Genomic DNA, 17,577 nt, shown 5'->3' with positions numbered 1-17,577 from the left:
TACAGAGGACCACTTAAATTACAGTTGTGTAATAACTCTGTATTACCGCATCATGATGGCATTTTATCTTGATTATGGATTGTGGTGAGCCAATACTGACTCATGACTGCATTTGGACTTACATCTGAGAACGACCCAGGTAATGTTTTAAACCGTAACAATTTCAGACTTGTTTTGAATCCACAGAATCATACAGACAACCAGGAGACAGAAGACAAGTAATGGTTTATTTCAGCTCCGAGTTTGACGTAACAACGGTGTAAACAGTGGGAGGGGGCAAAGCATCATCAATATTTGGTTCATTGCGTCTTTGTGCATACAAAACCTGACAACTCTTCTACAAAATGTAAAATACACTTTAGGTTTAACACCTCACATAGACTAGAGCAACTATTGCATTTGTACTGGGGGATGTATCAAATCCATTGTTTGACATTTTGTCAAATGTGTGTTATACCAAAGAAAAAAACAACAACAAAAAAACATGATCAACCATTTATATTCCACCAGAGCCCTAACAATCCTATCATGATTAGAAAAGGACACTTGTCCTCATTCTCAAAGTGTGGGTATATCAAGTCACTTCAAATCTCTCATCAATACATGTCACTGATACAGACAGGAACTCAAATATCGGCAATAACCAATCACTGCATAGATAATGAAACTACGGATGACTAAAAGTGATGTGAATGAAGCTTAAAATATATACAGTGGTTTCAAATACACTGAACTAAAATATAAACGCAACATGTAAAGTGTTTCATGAGTCCCATGTTTCATGAGCTGAAATAAAAGATCCCAGAAATACGCACAAAAAGCGTATCGCAAAAACAAAATTCACTAATTTGTTTACATCCCTGTTAGTGAGCATTTCTCCTTTGCCAAGATTATCCATCTACCTGACAAGGGAGGCATATCAAGAAGCTGATTAAAACAGCATGCTAATTACACAGGTGCACCTTGTGCTGGGGACAATAAAAGGCCACACTAAAATGTACAGTTTTGACAAACAACACAATGCCACAGATGTTTCAAGTTCTGAGGGAGTGTACAATTTGCATGCTGACTGCATGAATGTCCACCAGAGCTGTTCCCAGATAATTTAATGTTAATTTCTCTACCATAAGGTGCCTCCAACGTTGTTTTAGAGAATTTGGCAGTACGTCAACCGGCCTCACAACCACAGACCATGTGTAACCACACCAGGACCTCCACATTCGGCTTCTTCACCTGTGGGATCTTCTGAGACCAGCCTCCCGGACAGGTTTTCTGCACTAACTGTCAGAAACCGTCTCTGGGATGCTCATCTGCGTGCTCGTCGTCCTCACCAGGGACTTGACCGGACTGCAGTTTGGTGACTTAACCGACTTCAGTGGGCAAATGCTCACCTTCGATGGCCACTGGCACACTGGAGAAGTGTGCTCTTCACGGATGATTCCCGGTTTCAACTGTACCAGGCAGATGGCAGACAGCGTGTATGGTGTTGTGTGGGCGAGCAGTTTGCTGATGTCAACGTTGTGCACAGAGTGCACCATGGTTGCGGTGGGGCTATTGTATGGGCAGGCATAAGATACGGACAACGAACACAACTGCATTTTATCGATGGCAATTAGAATGCACAGAGATAGCGTGACGAGATCCTGAGGCCCATTGTCATGTCATTCATCCACTGCCATCACCTCATGTTTCAGCATGATAATGCACGGCCCCATGTCGCAAGAATCTGTACACAATTCCTGGAAGCTGAAAATGTCCCAGTTCTTCCATGGCCTGCATACTCACCAGGCATGTCACCTATTGAGCATGTTTGGATCGACGTGTATGACAGCGTGTTCCAGGTCCCGCCAATTTCCAGCAACTTCGCACAGCCATTGAAGAGGAGTGGGACAACTTTCCACAGGCCACAATCAACTGCCTGATCAACTCTATGCGAAGGAGATGTGTCGCACTGCATGAGGCAAATTGTGGTTACACCAGATACTGACTGGTTTTCTGATCCAGGCTCTCTACCCTTTTTTTTAAAGGTATCTGTGACCAACAGATGCATATCTCTATTCCCAGTCATGTGAAATTAATAGATTAGGGCCTAATGAATTCATTTAAATTGAGTTATTTCCTTATATGAACTGTAACTCAGTAAAATCTTTGAAATTGTTGCATGTTGCGTTTATATTTATATTCAGTGTATATGTTTTGTGCTAGTACACATTGAGTGCATGTGAAAAACCACAGATTGCATTACCAATGGTATAACTGTGTGTGCATAAGTATACATATTCTCTTTTACAATTGTATTGGATACTTCAGAGGACACTTCAGTTACTTCAAAAATACTTGAGTCAAGTTGATCAAATACTGTGAGAGAAGTACAATGCTTTCTGATTTGATCCTTTAAAAAAAGGCCCCTAAACAGCACTAGCTTTGCTCTTGCCCTTGGAGTGCCCACCTGGACTGGTTTTAACCTCAGTTTTCCTGCCAGGCGAGCCCTGGGACACACCACAGCTTGACTGTTTGACAGAGGGAGACGTTTGGGCGTTATTATTATTGCTGTTCTGATTCCCACTCAGCGATTCCATTATGGAGCGGAATGTCCCGAACGGACGCTTCACCGTCTCGGACCCCGTGGGAGTCCTACCTCCTGCTCCTTCTTTACTGTGGGCACCCTTGGGCGGCTCACTCTCTGGTGGCCCCGTCTTGTGAACCACCTGCTCATCAAAGGTCACCCTCAGTTTCAGATTCTGGGAGGTCTTCCTTCGAGAGGTAGGCGATTTGAGTGCACTTTTGGGGCTCGTCGTGATCTTTTGTCCGTTGTTGTAGTCGGGGAAATCTCCACCGGCCTCTGGTTTACCGTCAGCGTCCGGCTCGCTTTTGTCTGACGTGGGCGAGGGGTATCCATCCATGGACTTGGAGGTGCTGAGGGCGAAAGCTGACTTGTGTTCGGTGGTCGAGGTGTGCTTCTTCATCCCCAGATGCAGGCTGCCGACAGGCTCCTCGCTCTCTGCGATGGACAGGTGGCTGGGTCTCTCTAGCCGCACCCCTGGGGGGGGCGCATGTTTGGCCTCTTCGGGGGGGTAGGTGTCCGAGTCGGACTCGCTGAGAGAGCGCTGCATGATCTGCTTGAGTCTGGCCAGCTTCAGCTCCCGTCTCTCCACCACCCCCATCCTGCGCAGGGGCCCGGGGTTGGCCCCGTTCAGATTAGGAGGCCCCGCTCTGGAGCCCTCCTGGAACTCCAGGGACAGCTTCTCCTTGGTGCACACCTTGTCTGAGATGTCTTTACCCAGCAGCTGGCGCAGGACAGTGTCTGAGTCAACGCTCCTCTGCCTCAGGATCCAGTGGCCATCCCCGGGGGTCCCCTCCGCTGTCAGGGTCATCTCAGGCCAAGCCTCCACAGATGGGACATGGGAGCTGATCATCAAAAAGACATAGAAATTACTGAATTGGGTAGATATAATTTACAGTTGAAGTCGGAAGTTTACATATGCCTTAGCCAAATACATTTAATCCTAGTAAAAAGTCCCTGTCTTAGGTCAGTTAGGATAACCACTTTATTTTAAGAATGTGAAATGTCAGAGTAATAGTAGAGAGAATGATTTATTTCAGCTTTTATTTATTTCATCACATTCCCAGTGGGTCAGAAGTTTACATGCACTGAATTAGTATTTGGTAGCATTGCCTTTAAGTTGTTTAACTTGGGTCAAACGTTTCAGGTTGCCTTCCACAAGCTTCCCACAATAAGTTGGGTGAATTTTGGCCCATTCCTCCTGACAGAGCTGGTGTAACTGAGTCAGGTTTGTAGGCCTCCTTGCTCGCACACGCTTTTTCAGTTCTGCCCACACATTTTCTATGGGATTGAGGTCAGGGCTTTGTGATGGCCACTCCAATACCTTGACTTTGTTGTCCTTAAGCCATTTTGCCACAACTTTGGAAGTATGCTTAGGGTCATTGTCCATTTGGAAGACCCATTTGCGACCAAGCTTTAACTTCCTGACTGATGTCTTGAGATGTTGCTTCAATATATCCACATAATTTTCCTTCCTCATGATGCCATCTATTTTGTGAAGTGCACCAGTCCCTCCTGCAGCAAAGCACCCCCACAGCATGATGCTGCCACCCCCGTGCTTCACAGTTGGGATGGTGTTCTTCGGCTTGCAAGCCTTCCCCTTTTTCCTCTCTAGGAGACAGAACGCGTCTCCTTCTTGAGCGGTATGATGGCTGCGTGGTCCCATGGTGTTTATACTTGCGTAATATTGTTTGTACAGATGAACGTGGTACCTTCAGGCGTTTGGAAATTGCTCCCAAGGATGAACCAGACATGTGGAGGTCTACAATTTTATTTCTGAGGTCTTGGCTGACTTCTTTTGATTTTCACATGATGTCAAGCAAAGAGGCACTGAGTTTGAAGGTAGGCCTTGAAATACATCCACAGGTACACCAATTGACTTAGATTATGTCAATTAGCCTATCAGAAGCTTCTAAAGCCATGACATCATTTTCTGGAATTTTCCAAGCTGTTTAAAGGCACAGTCAACTTAGTGTATGTAAACTTCTGACCCACTGGAATTGTGATATAGTGAGTTATAAGTGAAATAATCTGTCTGTAAACAATTGTTGGAAAAATTACTTGCATCATGCACAAAGTAGATGTCCTAACCGACTTACCAAAACTATAGTTTGTTAACAAGAAATTTGTGGAGTGGTTGAAAAACGAGTTTTAATGACTCCAACCTAAGTGTATGTAAACTTCCGACTTCAACTGTACATACACATTTACATGAACATGTTTGTAATCAATGTGTAGACGGTGAATTATACGTTTCTTTGAATGGTGTAGAGTACAGTGGTGGAAGATCAGACCTGGGCGATCGCGACGATGTTCCCTCTGCTTTTGAGGGATCCAGGAGTAGCTGGACTTGATTCTGTACAGCTATCGTCTTTGTTGCTTGTCTGAAAATGTTTTGCACAATATATAATGATAACACTGACATGCAGGCAAGGTAAATTGACCAGCTATGGAAATCTTCATTGTTAACACATTGATTCATTAAAATGTTCCTCCTGAAAATCCTCAGCGCATCTCCATTTCCAAAATGCTACAAAGAAGGGTATTACACCATTTGCATGCTAAAAATTTACATTTTCTGAAATACTGCGGTTATTACACCCTTTTAAATAAAATATTATTTATTTTTATCCACATTGGTGTAAAGACTAGGTTAATATGCATCTGAAATGGCACCCTATTCCCCATGTAGTGCACTACTTTTGGCAAGAGAAGAAGTGCACTAATAGCCAGAGGTTGGACCAAGTCATTATTATTCAAGTCACAAGCATTGTAACATTTATACACTATCGTTCAAAGGTTTGGGGTCACTTAGAAATGTCCTTGTTTTCAAAGGAAAAGCCATTTTTTTGTCCATTAAAATAACATCTAATTGACCAGAAATACAGTGTAGACATTGTTCATGTTGTAAATGGCTATTGTAGCTGGAAACGATTTTTAATGGAATATCTACATAGGCGTACAGAGGCCCATTATCAGCAACCATCAGTCCTGTGTTCCAATGGCACGTTGTGTTTGCTAATCCAATTTTATCATTTTAAAAGGCTAATTGATCATTAGAAAACCGTTTTCATGTTAGCACAGCTGATTAAAGAAGCAATAAAACTGGCCATCTTGAGACTAGTTGAGTATCTGGAGCATCAGCAATTGTGGGTTCGATTACAGGCTCAAAATGGCCAGAAACAAATAACTTTCTTCTGAAACTCGTCAGTCTATTCTTGTTCTGAGAAATGAAGAAATATGCCATATCTTAGACTGGACAATAAAAAGAAAAGATTAAGATGGGCAGTCTGAGTCGCCTCTTCACTGTTGACGTTGAGACTGGTGTTTTGCGGGTACTATTTAATGAAGCTGCCAGTTGAGGACCTGTGAGGCGTCTGTTTCTCAAAACTAGACACTAATGTATTTGTCCTCTTGCTCAGTTGTGCACCGGGGCCTCCCACTCCTCTTTCTATTCTGGTTAGAGCCAGTTTGCGCTGTTCTGTGAAGGGAGTAGTACACAGCGTTGTACGAGATCTTCAGTTTCTTGGCAATTTCTCGCATTGAATAGCCTTCATTTACATTTACGTAATTTAGCAGACGCTCTTATCCAGAGCGACTTACAAATTGGTGCATTCAATTTATGATAGCCAGTGGGACAACCACTTTTATACTATTCCAGGTATTCCTTAAAGAGGTAGGGTTTCAAGTGTCTCCGGAAGATGGTCAGTGACTCCGCTGTCCTGGTGTCGTGGGGGAGCTTGTTCCAATTCTCAGAACAAGACTAGACTGACGAGTTTCAGAAGAAAGTTTTTGTTTCTGGCCATTTTGAGCCTGTAATCGAACCCACAATTGCTGATGCTCCAGATACTCAACTAGTCTCAAGAAGGCCAGTTTTATTGCTTCTTTAATCAGCACAACAATTTTCAGCTGTGCTAACATAATTGCAAAAAGGTTTTCTAATGATCAATTAGCCATTTTAAATGATAAACTTGGATTAGCAAACACAACGTGCCATTGGAACACAGGACTGATGGTTGCTGATACTGGGCCTCTGTACGCCTATGTAGATATTCCATTAAAAATCAGCTGTTTCCAGCTACAATAGCCATTTACAACATTAATGTCTACACTGTATTTCTGATCAATTTGATGTTATTTTAAATGGACACATTTCTTTTTTGCTTTTCTTTCGAAAACAAGGACATTTCTAAGTGACCCCAAACTTTTGAACGGTAGTGTACGTCTTCATCAGACAATGATTATTAATATTTGTTTTATCACCATTCATACATAGAACAATAATCTTCTCTTATGAAACGTACTGACTCCAAAGTATGGCGCGTAGTCCATGTAGCCTAGAATGCGCTCTGAGGTGGGCGCGCTCCTATTACGCACAACCAGAATGACAGAGACATAGGACACAGACACAAGGAACTCCGACATAAACCGTGAAATATGAACAAAGGAAACCATACATTGAATAAAATCAACAGAACATCTACCAGATGAGACTCACAAACATTCATGTGAACAATAAACATCGTGCCCATTCAGAGGCTAAGAAATGGTAAATGAAAATGTATCATATCAAACATGAAACAGAAATGTCCAAGTGTTGCAATAAACAGTACGAGGATGGAATGATGAAACGCTAGCAATTATTGTAGAATTAGATGGAATATAGATTTATGCATTTTAAACATGTGAAAGCAACAGCAAGGAAGCAAAGCGCTCTACACTGGCGAGAATTTCGCCACAGTAATAATTAATTTTAACATAAAATTCCAAATGCAAGATTCATAAGTAAATGATAAATTTCAAGCAATTTTGACATACCAGAAGACCAGTAGGCCTATGCTATTAATTGTTGCTTGATGCCCCATTGCTGGTGAGCTTTCATTTACATTTTAATTACTTAACAGATGCTCTTATCCAGAGCGACTTATGGGAGCAATTTGGGTTAAGTGCCTTGCTCAAGGGCACAGACAGATTTTTCACCTAGTCAACTCGAGGATTCAAACCAGCAACCTTTCTGTTACTGGCCCAATGTTCTTAACCACTAGCCTGCCTGCAGTTAATATTCTTGATTACAATATTTTTTTGGAGCTGCATATTTATTTATTATGGCAAACCTCTCTCACTATTTCACGTTTGCGCTGCACCCGATCCTATAGCTGTACAGCAAATCAGCAATCTGTTCGCTAGCTCACCCGACATGTGTTGATTGACAGTTTGCTGATCCAATCAGAGGGCCGAGTGTTCATTTCACTAGCCAATCTGTTGCACGCTTTTTTTGCAAGGGCGATGCCGCGGCTACTGTCTCTGGCTGCGTGGAGAGTAATCCACGGAGACTCTGTGCCACAAAATGAGTGACAAAACGTTACAAAACCTGGCCAGATAATTTCAAGTCATCAGTCTCAAGTCAAAGTCGAGTCCCGTGTCTTGAGGCTCCAAATCAAGTATTAAGTTATTTTATTTTCTATTACGTTGAGTCTCAAGCCATCAAATTTGAGACTCGAGTCCAAGTCATGACTCAAATCCACAACTCTGCTAATAGTACTATATAAGGAACAGGGAGTAATTTCAGACACAACACAAGCAATCTGAGGTAAGTCAAAGGCTGCGTCACGGATGACACCCTAATCAATATATAGTGCATTACTTTTGACCAGGACCCATAGGCCTCTGGTCAAAGGTAGTGCACTATGTACGTAATAGGATGCTTTTTGGGACAGATCAAAATAGTCAGACAGGAGCCTCCCACTCACTCATTGAGCTGCTTGGTGAGCTTGACCACCTGGGATGCCAGCGACATGCACGTCTCCACCACCACCAGGTAGCGGGCGCAGGTGGTGTGGCCCTGCCGCTCGGCACTCTGGGAAGGCCTCTCGCCGCTCTGGTTCTGCACGGTGACGTTGGAGCCGTACTCCACCAGGGTCTGAGGGAAAGAAAGACCAGGGACATGCTACTCTGTCAGTTCAATCGTTTTCAAATCATGTGGTAGGAGCTTCAAACAAAGACCTATAGACTATGTTAGTAGTGTCTGAAATGGAATTGAAGCCTTACAAAAATAATCAATAGATGTTTAAGAAAATGTTACAGAAAGCATTTTGTGCAAACTGATGGGCAAACATCCACAAACTAAATTCACAAATGTCCTTATCATCCAGTATTCTTCCTCTAAAACAACTTTGTTTTTTATGTTTAACGACAAAACAGGCAAATTAAATCTGTATTCTCTAGCGTACATAGAAGTGCAGAAACAAAGTAAAACAGAGTAGTTTGAATGTTTCCTAGGCCCGCTTGTCTCTCTCAAACATACAGTGCCTTGCAAAAGTATTCATCCCCCTTGGCGTTTTTAAAATTTTGTTGCATTACAACCTGTAATTTAAATATTTTTATTTGGATTTCATGTAATGAACATACACAAAATAGTCCAAATTGGTGAAGTGAAATGAAAAAAATTACTTATTTCAAAAAATTCTCAAAAATAAATAACGGAAAATTGGTGCTATGAAGTCCCTAAATAAGATCTGGTGCAACCAATTACCTTCAGAAATCACATAATTAGTTAAATAAAGTCCACCTGTGTGCAATCTAAGTGTCACATGATCTCATATATATATATATATATATATATATATATATATATATACACACACACACACACACTGCTCAAAAAAATTAAGGGAACACTTAAACAACACAATGTAACTCCAAGTCAATCACACTTCTGTGAAATCAAACTGTCCACTTAGGAAGCAACACTGATTGACAATTAATGTCACATGCTGTTGTGCAAATGGAATAGACAACAGGTGGAAAAAATAGGCAATTAGCAAGTGACCACAGACCACTTCTCAGTTCCTATGCTTCCTGGCTGATGTTTTGGTCACTTTTGAATGCTGGCGGTGCTTTCACTCTAGTGGTAGCATGAGACGGAGTCTACAACCCTCACAAGTGGCTCAGGTAGTGCAGCTCATCCAGGATGGCACATCAATGCGAGCTGTGGCAAGAAGGTTTGCTGTGTCTGTCAGCGTAGTGTCCAGAATATGGAGGCGCTACCAGGAGACAGGCCAGTACATCAGGAGACGTGGAGGAGGCCGTAGGAGGGCAACAACCCAGCAGCAGGACTGCTACCTCCGCCTTTGTGCAAGGAGGAGCAGGAGGAGCACTGCCAGAGCCCTGCAAAATGACCTCCAGCAGGCCACAAATGTGCATGTGTCTGCTCAAACGGTCAGAAACAGACTCCATGAGGGTGGTATGAGGGCCCGACGTCCACAGGTGGGGGTTGTGCTTACAGCCCAACACCGTGCAGGACGTTTGGCATTTGCCAGAGAACACCAAGATTGGCAAATTCGCCACTGGCGCCCTGTGCTCTTCACAGATGAAAGCAGGTTCACACTGAGCACATGTGACAGACGTGACAGAGTCTGGAGACGCCGTGGAGAACGTTCTGCTGCCTGCAACATCCTCCAGCATGACTGGTTTGGCGGTGGGTCAGTCATGGTGTGGGGTGGCATTTCTTTGGGGGGCCGCACAGCCCTCCATGTGCTCGCCAGAGGTAACCTGACTGCCATTAGGTACCGAGATGAGATCCTCAGACCCCTTGTGAGACCATATGCTGGTGCGGTTGGCCCTGGGTTCCTCCTAATGCAAGACAATGCTAGACCTCATGTGGCTGGAGTGTGTCAGCAGTTCCTGCAAGAGGAAGGCATTGATGCTATGGACTGGCCCGCCCGTTCCCCAGACCTGAATCCAATTGAGCACATCTGGGACATCATGTCTCGCTCCATCCACCAACGCCACGTTGCACCACAGACTGTCCAGGAGTTGGCGGATGCTTTAGTCCGCCACCTCATCAGGAGCATGCCCAGGCGTTGTAGGGAGGTCATACAGGCACGTGGAGGCCACACACACTACTGAGCCTCATTTTGACTTGTTTTAAGGACATTACATCAAAGTTGGATCAGCCTGTAGTGTGGTTTTCCACTTTAATTTTGAGGGTGACTCCAAATCCAGACCTCCATGGGTTGATACATTTGATTTCCATTGATAATTTTTGTGTGATTTTGTTGTCAGCACATTCAACTATATAAAGAAAATAGTATTTAATAAGATTATTTCATTCATTCAGATCTAGGATGTGTTATTTTAGTGTTCCCTTAATTTTTTTGAGCAGTGTGTGTGTGTGTGTATATATATACATACACACACACACACACACACACATATACACACACACACACACACACACACACACACCTGTTCTGAAAGGCCCCAGAGTCTGCAGCAACACTAAGCAAGGGGCACCACCAAGCAAGCGGCACCATGAAGACCAAGGAGCTCTCCAAACAGGTCAGGGACAAAGTCGTGGAGCAGTACAGATCAGGGTTGGGTTATAAAAAAAATATCAGAAACTTTGAACATCCCACGGAGCACCATTAAATCCATTATTAAAAAATTGGAACAAACCTGCCAAGAGAGGGCCGCCCATCAAAACTCACAGCAGAGATTGGAGTATCTGTCCATAGGACCACTTTAAGCCGTACACTCCACAGAGCTGGGCTTTACAGAAGAGTGGCCAGAAAAAAGCCATTGCTTAAAGAAAAAAATAAGCAAACACTTTTGGTGTTCACCAAAAGGCATGTGGGAGACTCCCCAAACATATGGAAGAAGGTACTCTCGTCAGATGAGACTAAAATTTAGCTTTTTGGCCATCAAGGAAAATGCTATGTCTGGCGCAAACCCAACAGCTCTCATCACCCCGAGAACACCATCCCCACAGTGAAGCATGGTGGTGGAAGCATCATGCTGTGGGGATGTTTTTCCATTGGCAGGGACTGGGAAACTGGTCAGAATTGAAGGAATGATGGATGGCGCTAAATACAGGGAAATTCTTGAGGGAAACCTGTTTCAGTCTTCCAGAGATTTGAGACTGGGACAGAGGTTCACCTTCCAGCAGGACAATGACCCTAAGCATACTGCTAAAGCAACACTCGAGTGATTTAAGGGGAAACATTTAAATGTCTTGGAATGGCCTAGTCAAAGCCCAGACCTCAATCCAATTGAGAATCTGTGGTATGACTTAAAGATTGCTGTACAACAGCGGAACCCATCCAACTTGAAGGAGCTGGAGCAGGTTTGCCTTGAAGAATGGGCAAAAATCCCAGTGGCTAGATGTGCCAAGCTTATAGAGACAAAGCCGAAGAGACTTGCAGCTGTAATTGCTGCAAAAGGTAGCTCTACAAAAGTGTTGACTTTGGGGGGGTGAATAGTTATGGTTTGTTGTCTTATTACTTCTTTGTTTCTCAAAAAATATATATATATATATATTTTGCATCTTCAAAGTGGTAGGCATGTTGTGTAAATCAAATGATACAAACCCCCCAAAAATCCATTTTAATTCTAGGGTGTAAGGCAACAAAAAAGGATAAATGCCAAGGGGTGTGAATACTTTCACATACCACTATATACAGTGAGGGAAAAAAGTATTTGATCCCCTGCTGATTTTGTACATTTGCTCACTGACAAAGAAATGATCAGTCTATAATTTTAATGGTAGGTTTATTTGAACAGTGAGAGACAGAATAACAACAAAATTATCCAGAAAAACGCATGTAAAAAATGTTATAAATTGATTTGCATTTTAATGAGGGAAATAAGTATTTGACTCCCTCTCAATCACAATGATTTCTGGCTCCCAGGTGTCTTTTATACAGGTATAGAGCTGAGATTAGGAGCACACTCTTAAAGGGAGTGCTCCTAATCTCAGTTTGTTACCTGTATAAAAGACACCTGTCCACAGAAGCAATCAATCAATCAAATTCCAAACTCTCCACCATGATCAAGACCAAAGAGCTCTCCAAGGATGTCAGGGAAAAGATTGTAGACCTACACAAGGCTGGAATGGGCTACAAGACCATTGCCAAGCAGCTTGGCGAGAAGGTGACAACAGTTGGTGTGATTATTCGCAAATGGAAGAAACACAAAAGAACTGTCAATCTCCCTCGGCCTGGGGCTCCATGCATGATCTCACCTCGTGGAGTTGCAACGATCATGAGAACGGTGAGGAATCAGCCCAGAACTACATGGGAGGATCTTGTCAATGATCAAGGCAGCTGGGACCATAGTCACCAAGAAAACAATTGGTAACACACTACGCCGTGAAGGACTGAAATCCTGCAGCGCCCGCAAGGCCCGCAAGGCCCGTCTGAAGTTTGCCAATGAACATCTGAATGATTCAGAGGATAACTGGGTGAGTGTTGTGGTCAGATGAGACCAAAATGGAGCTCTTTGGCATCAACTCAACTCGCCGTGTTTGGAGGAGGAGGAATGCTGCCTATGACCCCAAGAACACCATCCCCACCGTCAAACATGGAGGTGGAAACATTATGCTTTGGGGGTGTTTTTCTGCTAAGGGGACAGGACAACTACACTGCATCAAAGGGACGATGGACGGGGCCATGTACCGTCAAATCTTGGGTGAGAACCTCCTTCCCTCAGCCAGGGCATTGAAAATGGGTCGTGGATGGGTATTCCAGCATGACAATGACCCAAAACACACGGCCAAGGCAACAAAGGAGTGGCTCAAGAAGAAGCACATTAAGATCCTGGAGTGGCCTATCCAGTCTCCAGACCTTATTCCCATAGAAAATCTGTGGAGGGAGCTGAAGGTTTGAGTTGCCAAACGTCAGCCTTGAAACCTTAATGACTTGGAGAAGATCTGCAAAGAGGAGTGGGACAAAATCCCTCCTGAGATGTGTGCAAACCTGGTGGCCAACGACAAGGAACGTCTGATTGCCAACAAGGGTTTTGCCACCAAGTACTAAGTCATGTTTTGCAGTGGGGTCAAATACTTATTTCCCTCAATAAAATGCAAATCAATTTATAACATTTTTGACATGCGTTTTTCAGGATTTTTTGATGTTATTCTGTCTCACTGTTCAAATAAACCTACCATTAAAATTATAGACTGATCATTTCTTTGTCAGTGGGCAAAAGTACAAAAATCAGCAGGGGATCAAATACTTTTTTCCCCTCACTGTACTTCATGTGGTCACTGACCATTCAAAACATACTTTTGATACATCTGGCTTGCTGAATCAACATCAGGAAACAATCAGGAGTAATATATCCGTCCCGCCTCCTTATTATAAGTGTGTTAAAGCACAGTCTAAAGTCCAGTACGGATCCTCTCTTTTATAGAGAAGTGCACAATATATATATATATATATATATATATATATATATATATATATATATATATATATATATATATATATATATATATATATATATATATATATATATATATTTGGGCTGGGAATTGACAGGTACCTCACAATACAACATTGGCACAATACTACTGTGCCCTCCTGAATTATTGGCACCCTAGGTAAATATGAACAAAATGGCTTTGAAAAAATGTAATTGTTGTTTATCAGCTTGATCTTACACTCAAAATATCATATGAATCTTTAAATTAGTGAAAATTATTTTATTCAAAAACATGTGTGCCACAATTATTGGCACCCCTAGAAATTCTTATGAACAAAATCTAATTGATGTACAGTACCAGCCAAAGTTTGGACACACCTACTCATTCAAGGGTTTTTCTTTATATGTACTATTTTCTACATTGTAGTAACCAAAAAAAGTATTAAACTTATCAAAATATATTTTATATTTGAGATTCTTCAAAGTAACCACCCTTTGCCTTGATGACAACTTTGCACACTCTTGGCATTCTCTCAACCAGCTTCACCTGGAATGCTTTTCCAACAGTCTTGAAGGAGTTTCCACATATGCTGAGCACTTGTTGGCTGCTTTTCCTTCACTCTGCGGTCCAACTCATCCCAAACCATCTCAATTGGGTTGAGGTCGGGTGACTGTGGAGGCCAGGACATCTGATGCAGCACTCCATCACTCTCCATCTTGGTCAAATAGCCCTTACACAGCTTGGAGGTATGTTGGGTCATTGTCCTGTTGAAAAACAAATGATAGTCCCTTAGCGCAAACCAGATTTGTTGGCGTAACACTGCAGAATGCGGTGGTAGCCATGCTGGTTAAGTGTGCCTTGAATTCTAAATAAAATCACAGACAGTGTCACCAACAAAGCACCCCCACACCTCTTCCTCCATGCTTCACGGTTGGAACCACACATGCGGAAATCATCATCTCTCAAATTTGGACTCATCAGACCAAAGGACAGATTTCCACAGGTCTAATGTCCATTGCTCGTGTTTCTTGGCCCAAGCAAGTCTCTTCTTCTTATTGGTGTCCTTTAGTAGTGGTTTCTTTGCAGCAATTCGACAATGAAGGCCTGATTCACGCAGTCTCCTCTGAACAGTTGATGTTGAGATGTGACTGTTACTTGAACTCTGTGAAGCATTTATTTGGGCTGCAATTTCTGAGGCTGGTAACTCTAATTAACTTATCCTCTGCAGCAGAGGTAACTCTGGGTCTTCCTTTCCAGTGGCGGTCCTCATGAGAGCCAATTTCATCATAGCGCTTGATGGTTTTCGCGACTGCACTTGAAGAAACTTTCAAAGTTCTTGACATTTTACGGATTGACTGACCTTCATGTCTTAAAGTAATGATGGACTGTCATTTCTCTTTGCTTATTTGAGCTGTTCTTGCCATAATATGGACTTGATCTTTTACCAAATAGGGCTATCTTCTGTATACCACCCCTACCTTGTCAGAACACAACTGATTGGCTCAAACGCATTAAGAAGGAAAGAAATTCCACAAATTAACTTTTAACAAGGCAAACCTGTTAATTAAAATGCATTCCAGGTGACTACCTCTTGAAGCTGGTTGAGAGAATGCCAAGAGTGTGCAAAGCTGTCATCAAGGCAAAGGTTGGATATTTAAAGAATCTTAGATATAAAATATATTTTGATTTGTTTAACACTTTTTTGGTTACTACATGATTCCATATGTGTTATTTAATAGTTTAGATGTCTCCACTATTATTCTACAATGTAGAAAATAGTAAAGATTAAAGAAAAACCCTGGAATGAGTAGGTGTGTCCAAACTTTTGACTGGTACTATATATTCCGATTAAGATTGTACTTTTAAAAGTTCAGCTGAGTCTTTGGGACCTCTTAAGTGGTCATCCATGACTTCCTGTTTCACTGGGGTATAAATATGAGGTGACACAGGCTAAACTCCCTTAGTCATCCATAGGGCTGTGCCAGACACAAAATTTTGTCAGCCGGTGATTGTCAAGCAAATAACTGCCGGTCTCACGGTAATGGACCTTTCATTAACATAAACACATTTAGCATCTCCTGGCTTCCACACATAGCCTACAAGCCACTGATGCAGACCTTTGGAACATCTACATTTAAAAAAGTTTAATAAATCCATGTAATATAGGCTACACCTCCACAATAAATCCATTATTTATTTTAGACAGGTCTAAAGAAACATGATATGAATATAGTCTATTTCAGAAGAACAGAATAGCATACTCTGAGTTGTCCTTAAGTTAGGTCCTGATCTGGCTATGGCATATGGCTGTGGGCTACACTAGTTCATTTAGCAGACAAGATTTGCTTAGAATTCCGTGGCATTATTTTATAGTATGAAGAATACAATTGAATAGAACTGATTAAATAGAAAGGATATTTTCTCCAAACGATGAGGGAGTGCGCACATGTGGCTATTCTGTGTTGAGCAGTTAACAAAGAAACAGGTACTCCTATATGCTTAATTTAGAGTTATTTATGTAACTTTAGTTGTGATATATGTTTTGATTTTTAATACATTCTAAGGCTGCATGATGCGACTAATGATGATTTGAAAAAAGTTTGCATGAAAGGCATGAGCTCTGCTTTGATTTTTGTGCAGGCTGTACACACTTCATCAGTCTCTCATTCACAATTTGACAAGCAAATTATAATGCCTCGAATTTACCGACGGCATCCCCTTTGTGTGGCCGTAATGCCCCCCCACCCAAAAAAAATGCATGCCTTTTGCGGCCAGCAGCCGTTGTGCCCTTGGGCTGAATATAATAATTATAATTCCATTCTCCATGCGTGCTTCGAAGCACCTCTCACTCAAATGGCTCTCCGTCACATGATCGGGTCTTTCTCACAGGCTACAAGTGAAGACAGACACATCATGGACGCAACTGCGTGCATCCATATCCAATTCTGAGGCGGATATTGAAGATATTGGAAGAACTTCCACATTTACTTTCGTCAACCAACAAGATGAGTAGGCCTGGCCTATGTAAATCTACTACCCCCCATAGTACAAAAGTTGACCTATTCTATTCTGTGTGAGAAATAAATATTCCAAACAGTCTGGGACAGCTGTGGGACGCGATAGATCCCAAATTAATATAACCACTAGCATCAAAATAACTTTTTTACGCAATGAGGCTGACGCAACAGATCAGAACGTTTAGCTTAAAATGTTAATAAACTATTCAGCTATTTCTTCACATTATAAGCGTAGCAATGCGCGCACGGCAGTAGGCTATTAGCGCGAAAACACCATTATCAAAAGTGACCGTAAATGTGATTATGCATTTAATGCTTTTAAGGTGCAATTTTATGGTGAAAATTATCTTCCCCAAACTTGAAACTCACATAATAATAATAATAATAATAATAATAATAATAATAATAATAATAATAATAATAATATGCCATTTAGCAGACGCTTTTATCCAAAGCGACTTAGTCATGTGTGCATAAATTTTTACGTATGGGTGGTCCCGGGGATCGAACCCACTACCCTGGCGTTACAAGCGCCATGCTCTACCAATTGAGCTACAGAGGACATGCTGCATATGTATGCCAGTTAGTCTACACCCGCTGTAAAGTGGATTAATGTGCTTAATTTTAAATAGTTATTTGGCCACTTTAGTTGTGATACAAACCTTATTAAAACATATAGGCTAGGCTACATGAGGTGTGCAACTATGATTTGAAAAAGTCACACATACAAAAAAAGGCATGCATTGTTTCTTGCCTTATGTTGGGCATCATTCACAAGTGATAATGTATAATTC

The 17,577-nt window shown here is 42.1% G+C and overlaps 1 protein-coding gene across 1 annotated transcript in view; it reads right to left on the bottom strand.

The window, feature by feature from the left end:
* Positions 1-213: 213 nt before the first annotated feature.
* The window catches only part of sncaip (synuclein, alpha interacting protein), a 39,770-nt gene continuing 22,406 nt past the window's right edge, over positions 214-17,577 (bottom strand). Inside the window, exons 8-10 of the mRNA XM_084177013.1 lie at positions 8,314-8,483; positions 4,858-4,947; positions 214-3,408 (exon numbers count right to left, since the gene is read on the bottom strand). Of these exons, the coding sequence (XP_084033139.1) occupies positions 2,409-3,408; positions 4,858-4,947; positions 8,314-8,483 (1,260 nt within the window). The 3' untranslated portion in view covers positions 214-2,408. The remainder of the gene's footprint in view (positions 3,409-4,857; positions 4,948-8,313; positions 8,484-17,577) is intronic.

Source organism: Coregonus lavaretus (assembly GCF_964263955.1).
Source record: "Coregonus lavaretus genome assembly, chromosome: 14".
In the NCBI taxonomy this organism is placed as follows: Eukaryota; Metazoa; Chordata; class Actinopteri; order Salmoniformes; family Salmonidae; genus Coregonus; species Coregonus lavaretus.
Note: the sequence above shows the minus strand (reverse complement) of the source record. Positions and strands in the feature narration are given on the sequence as shown.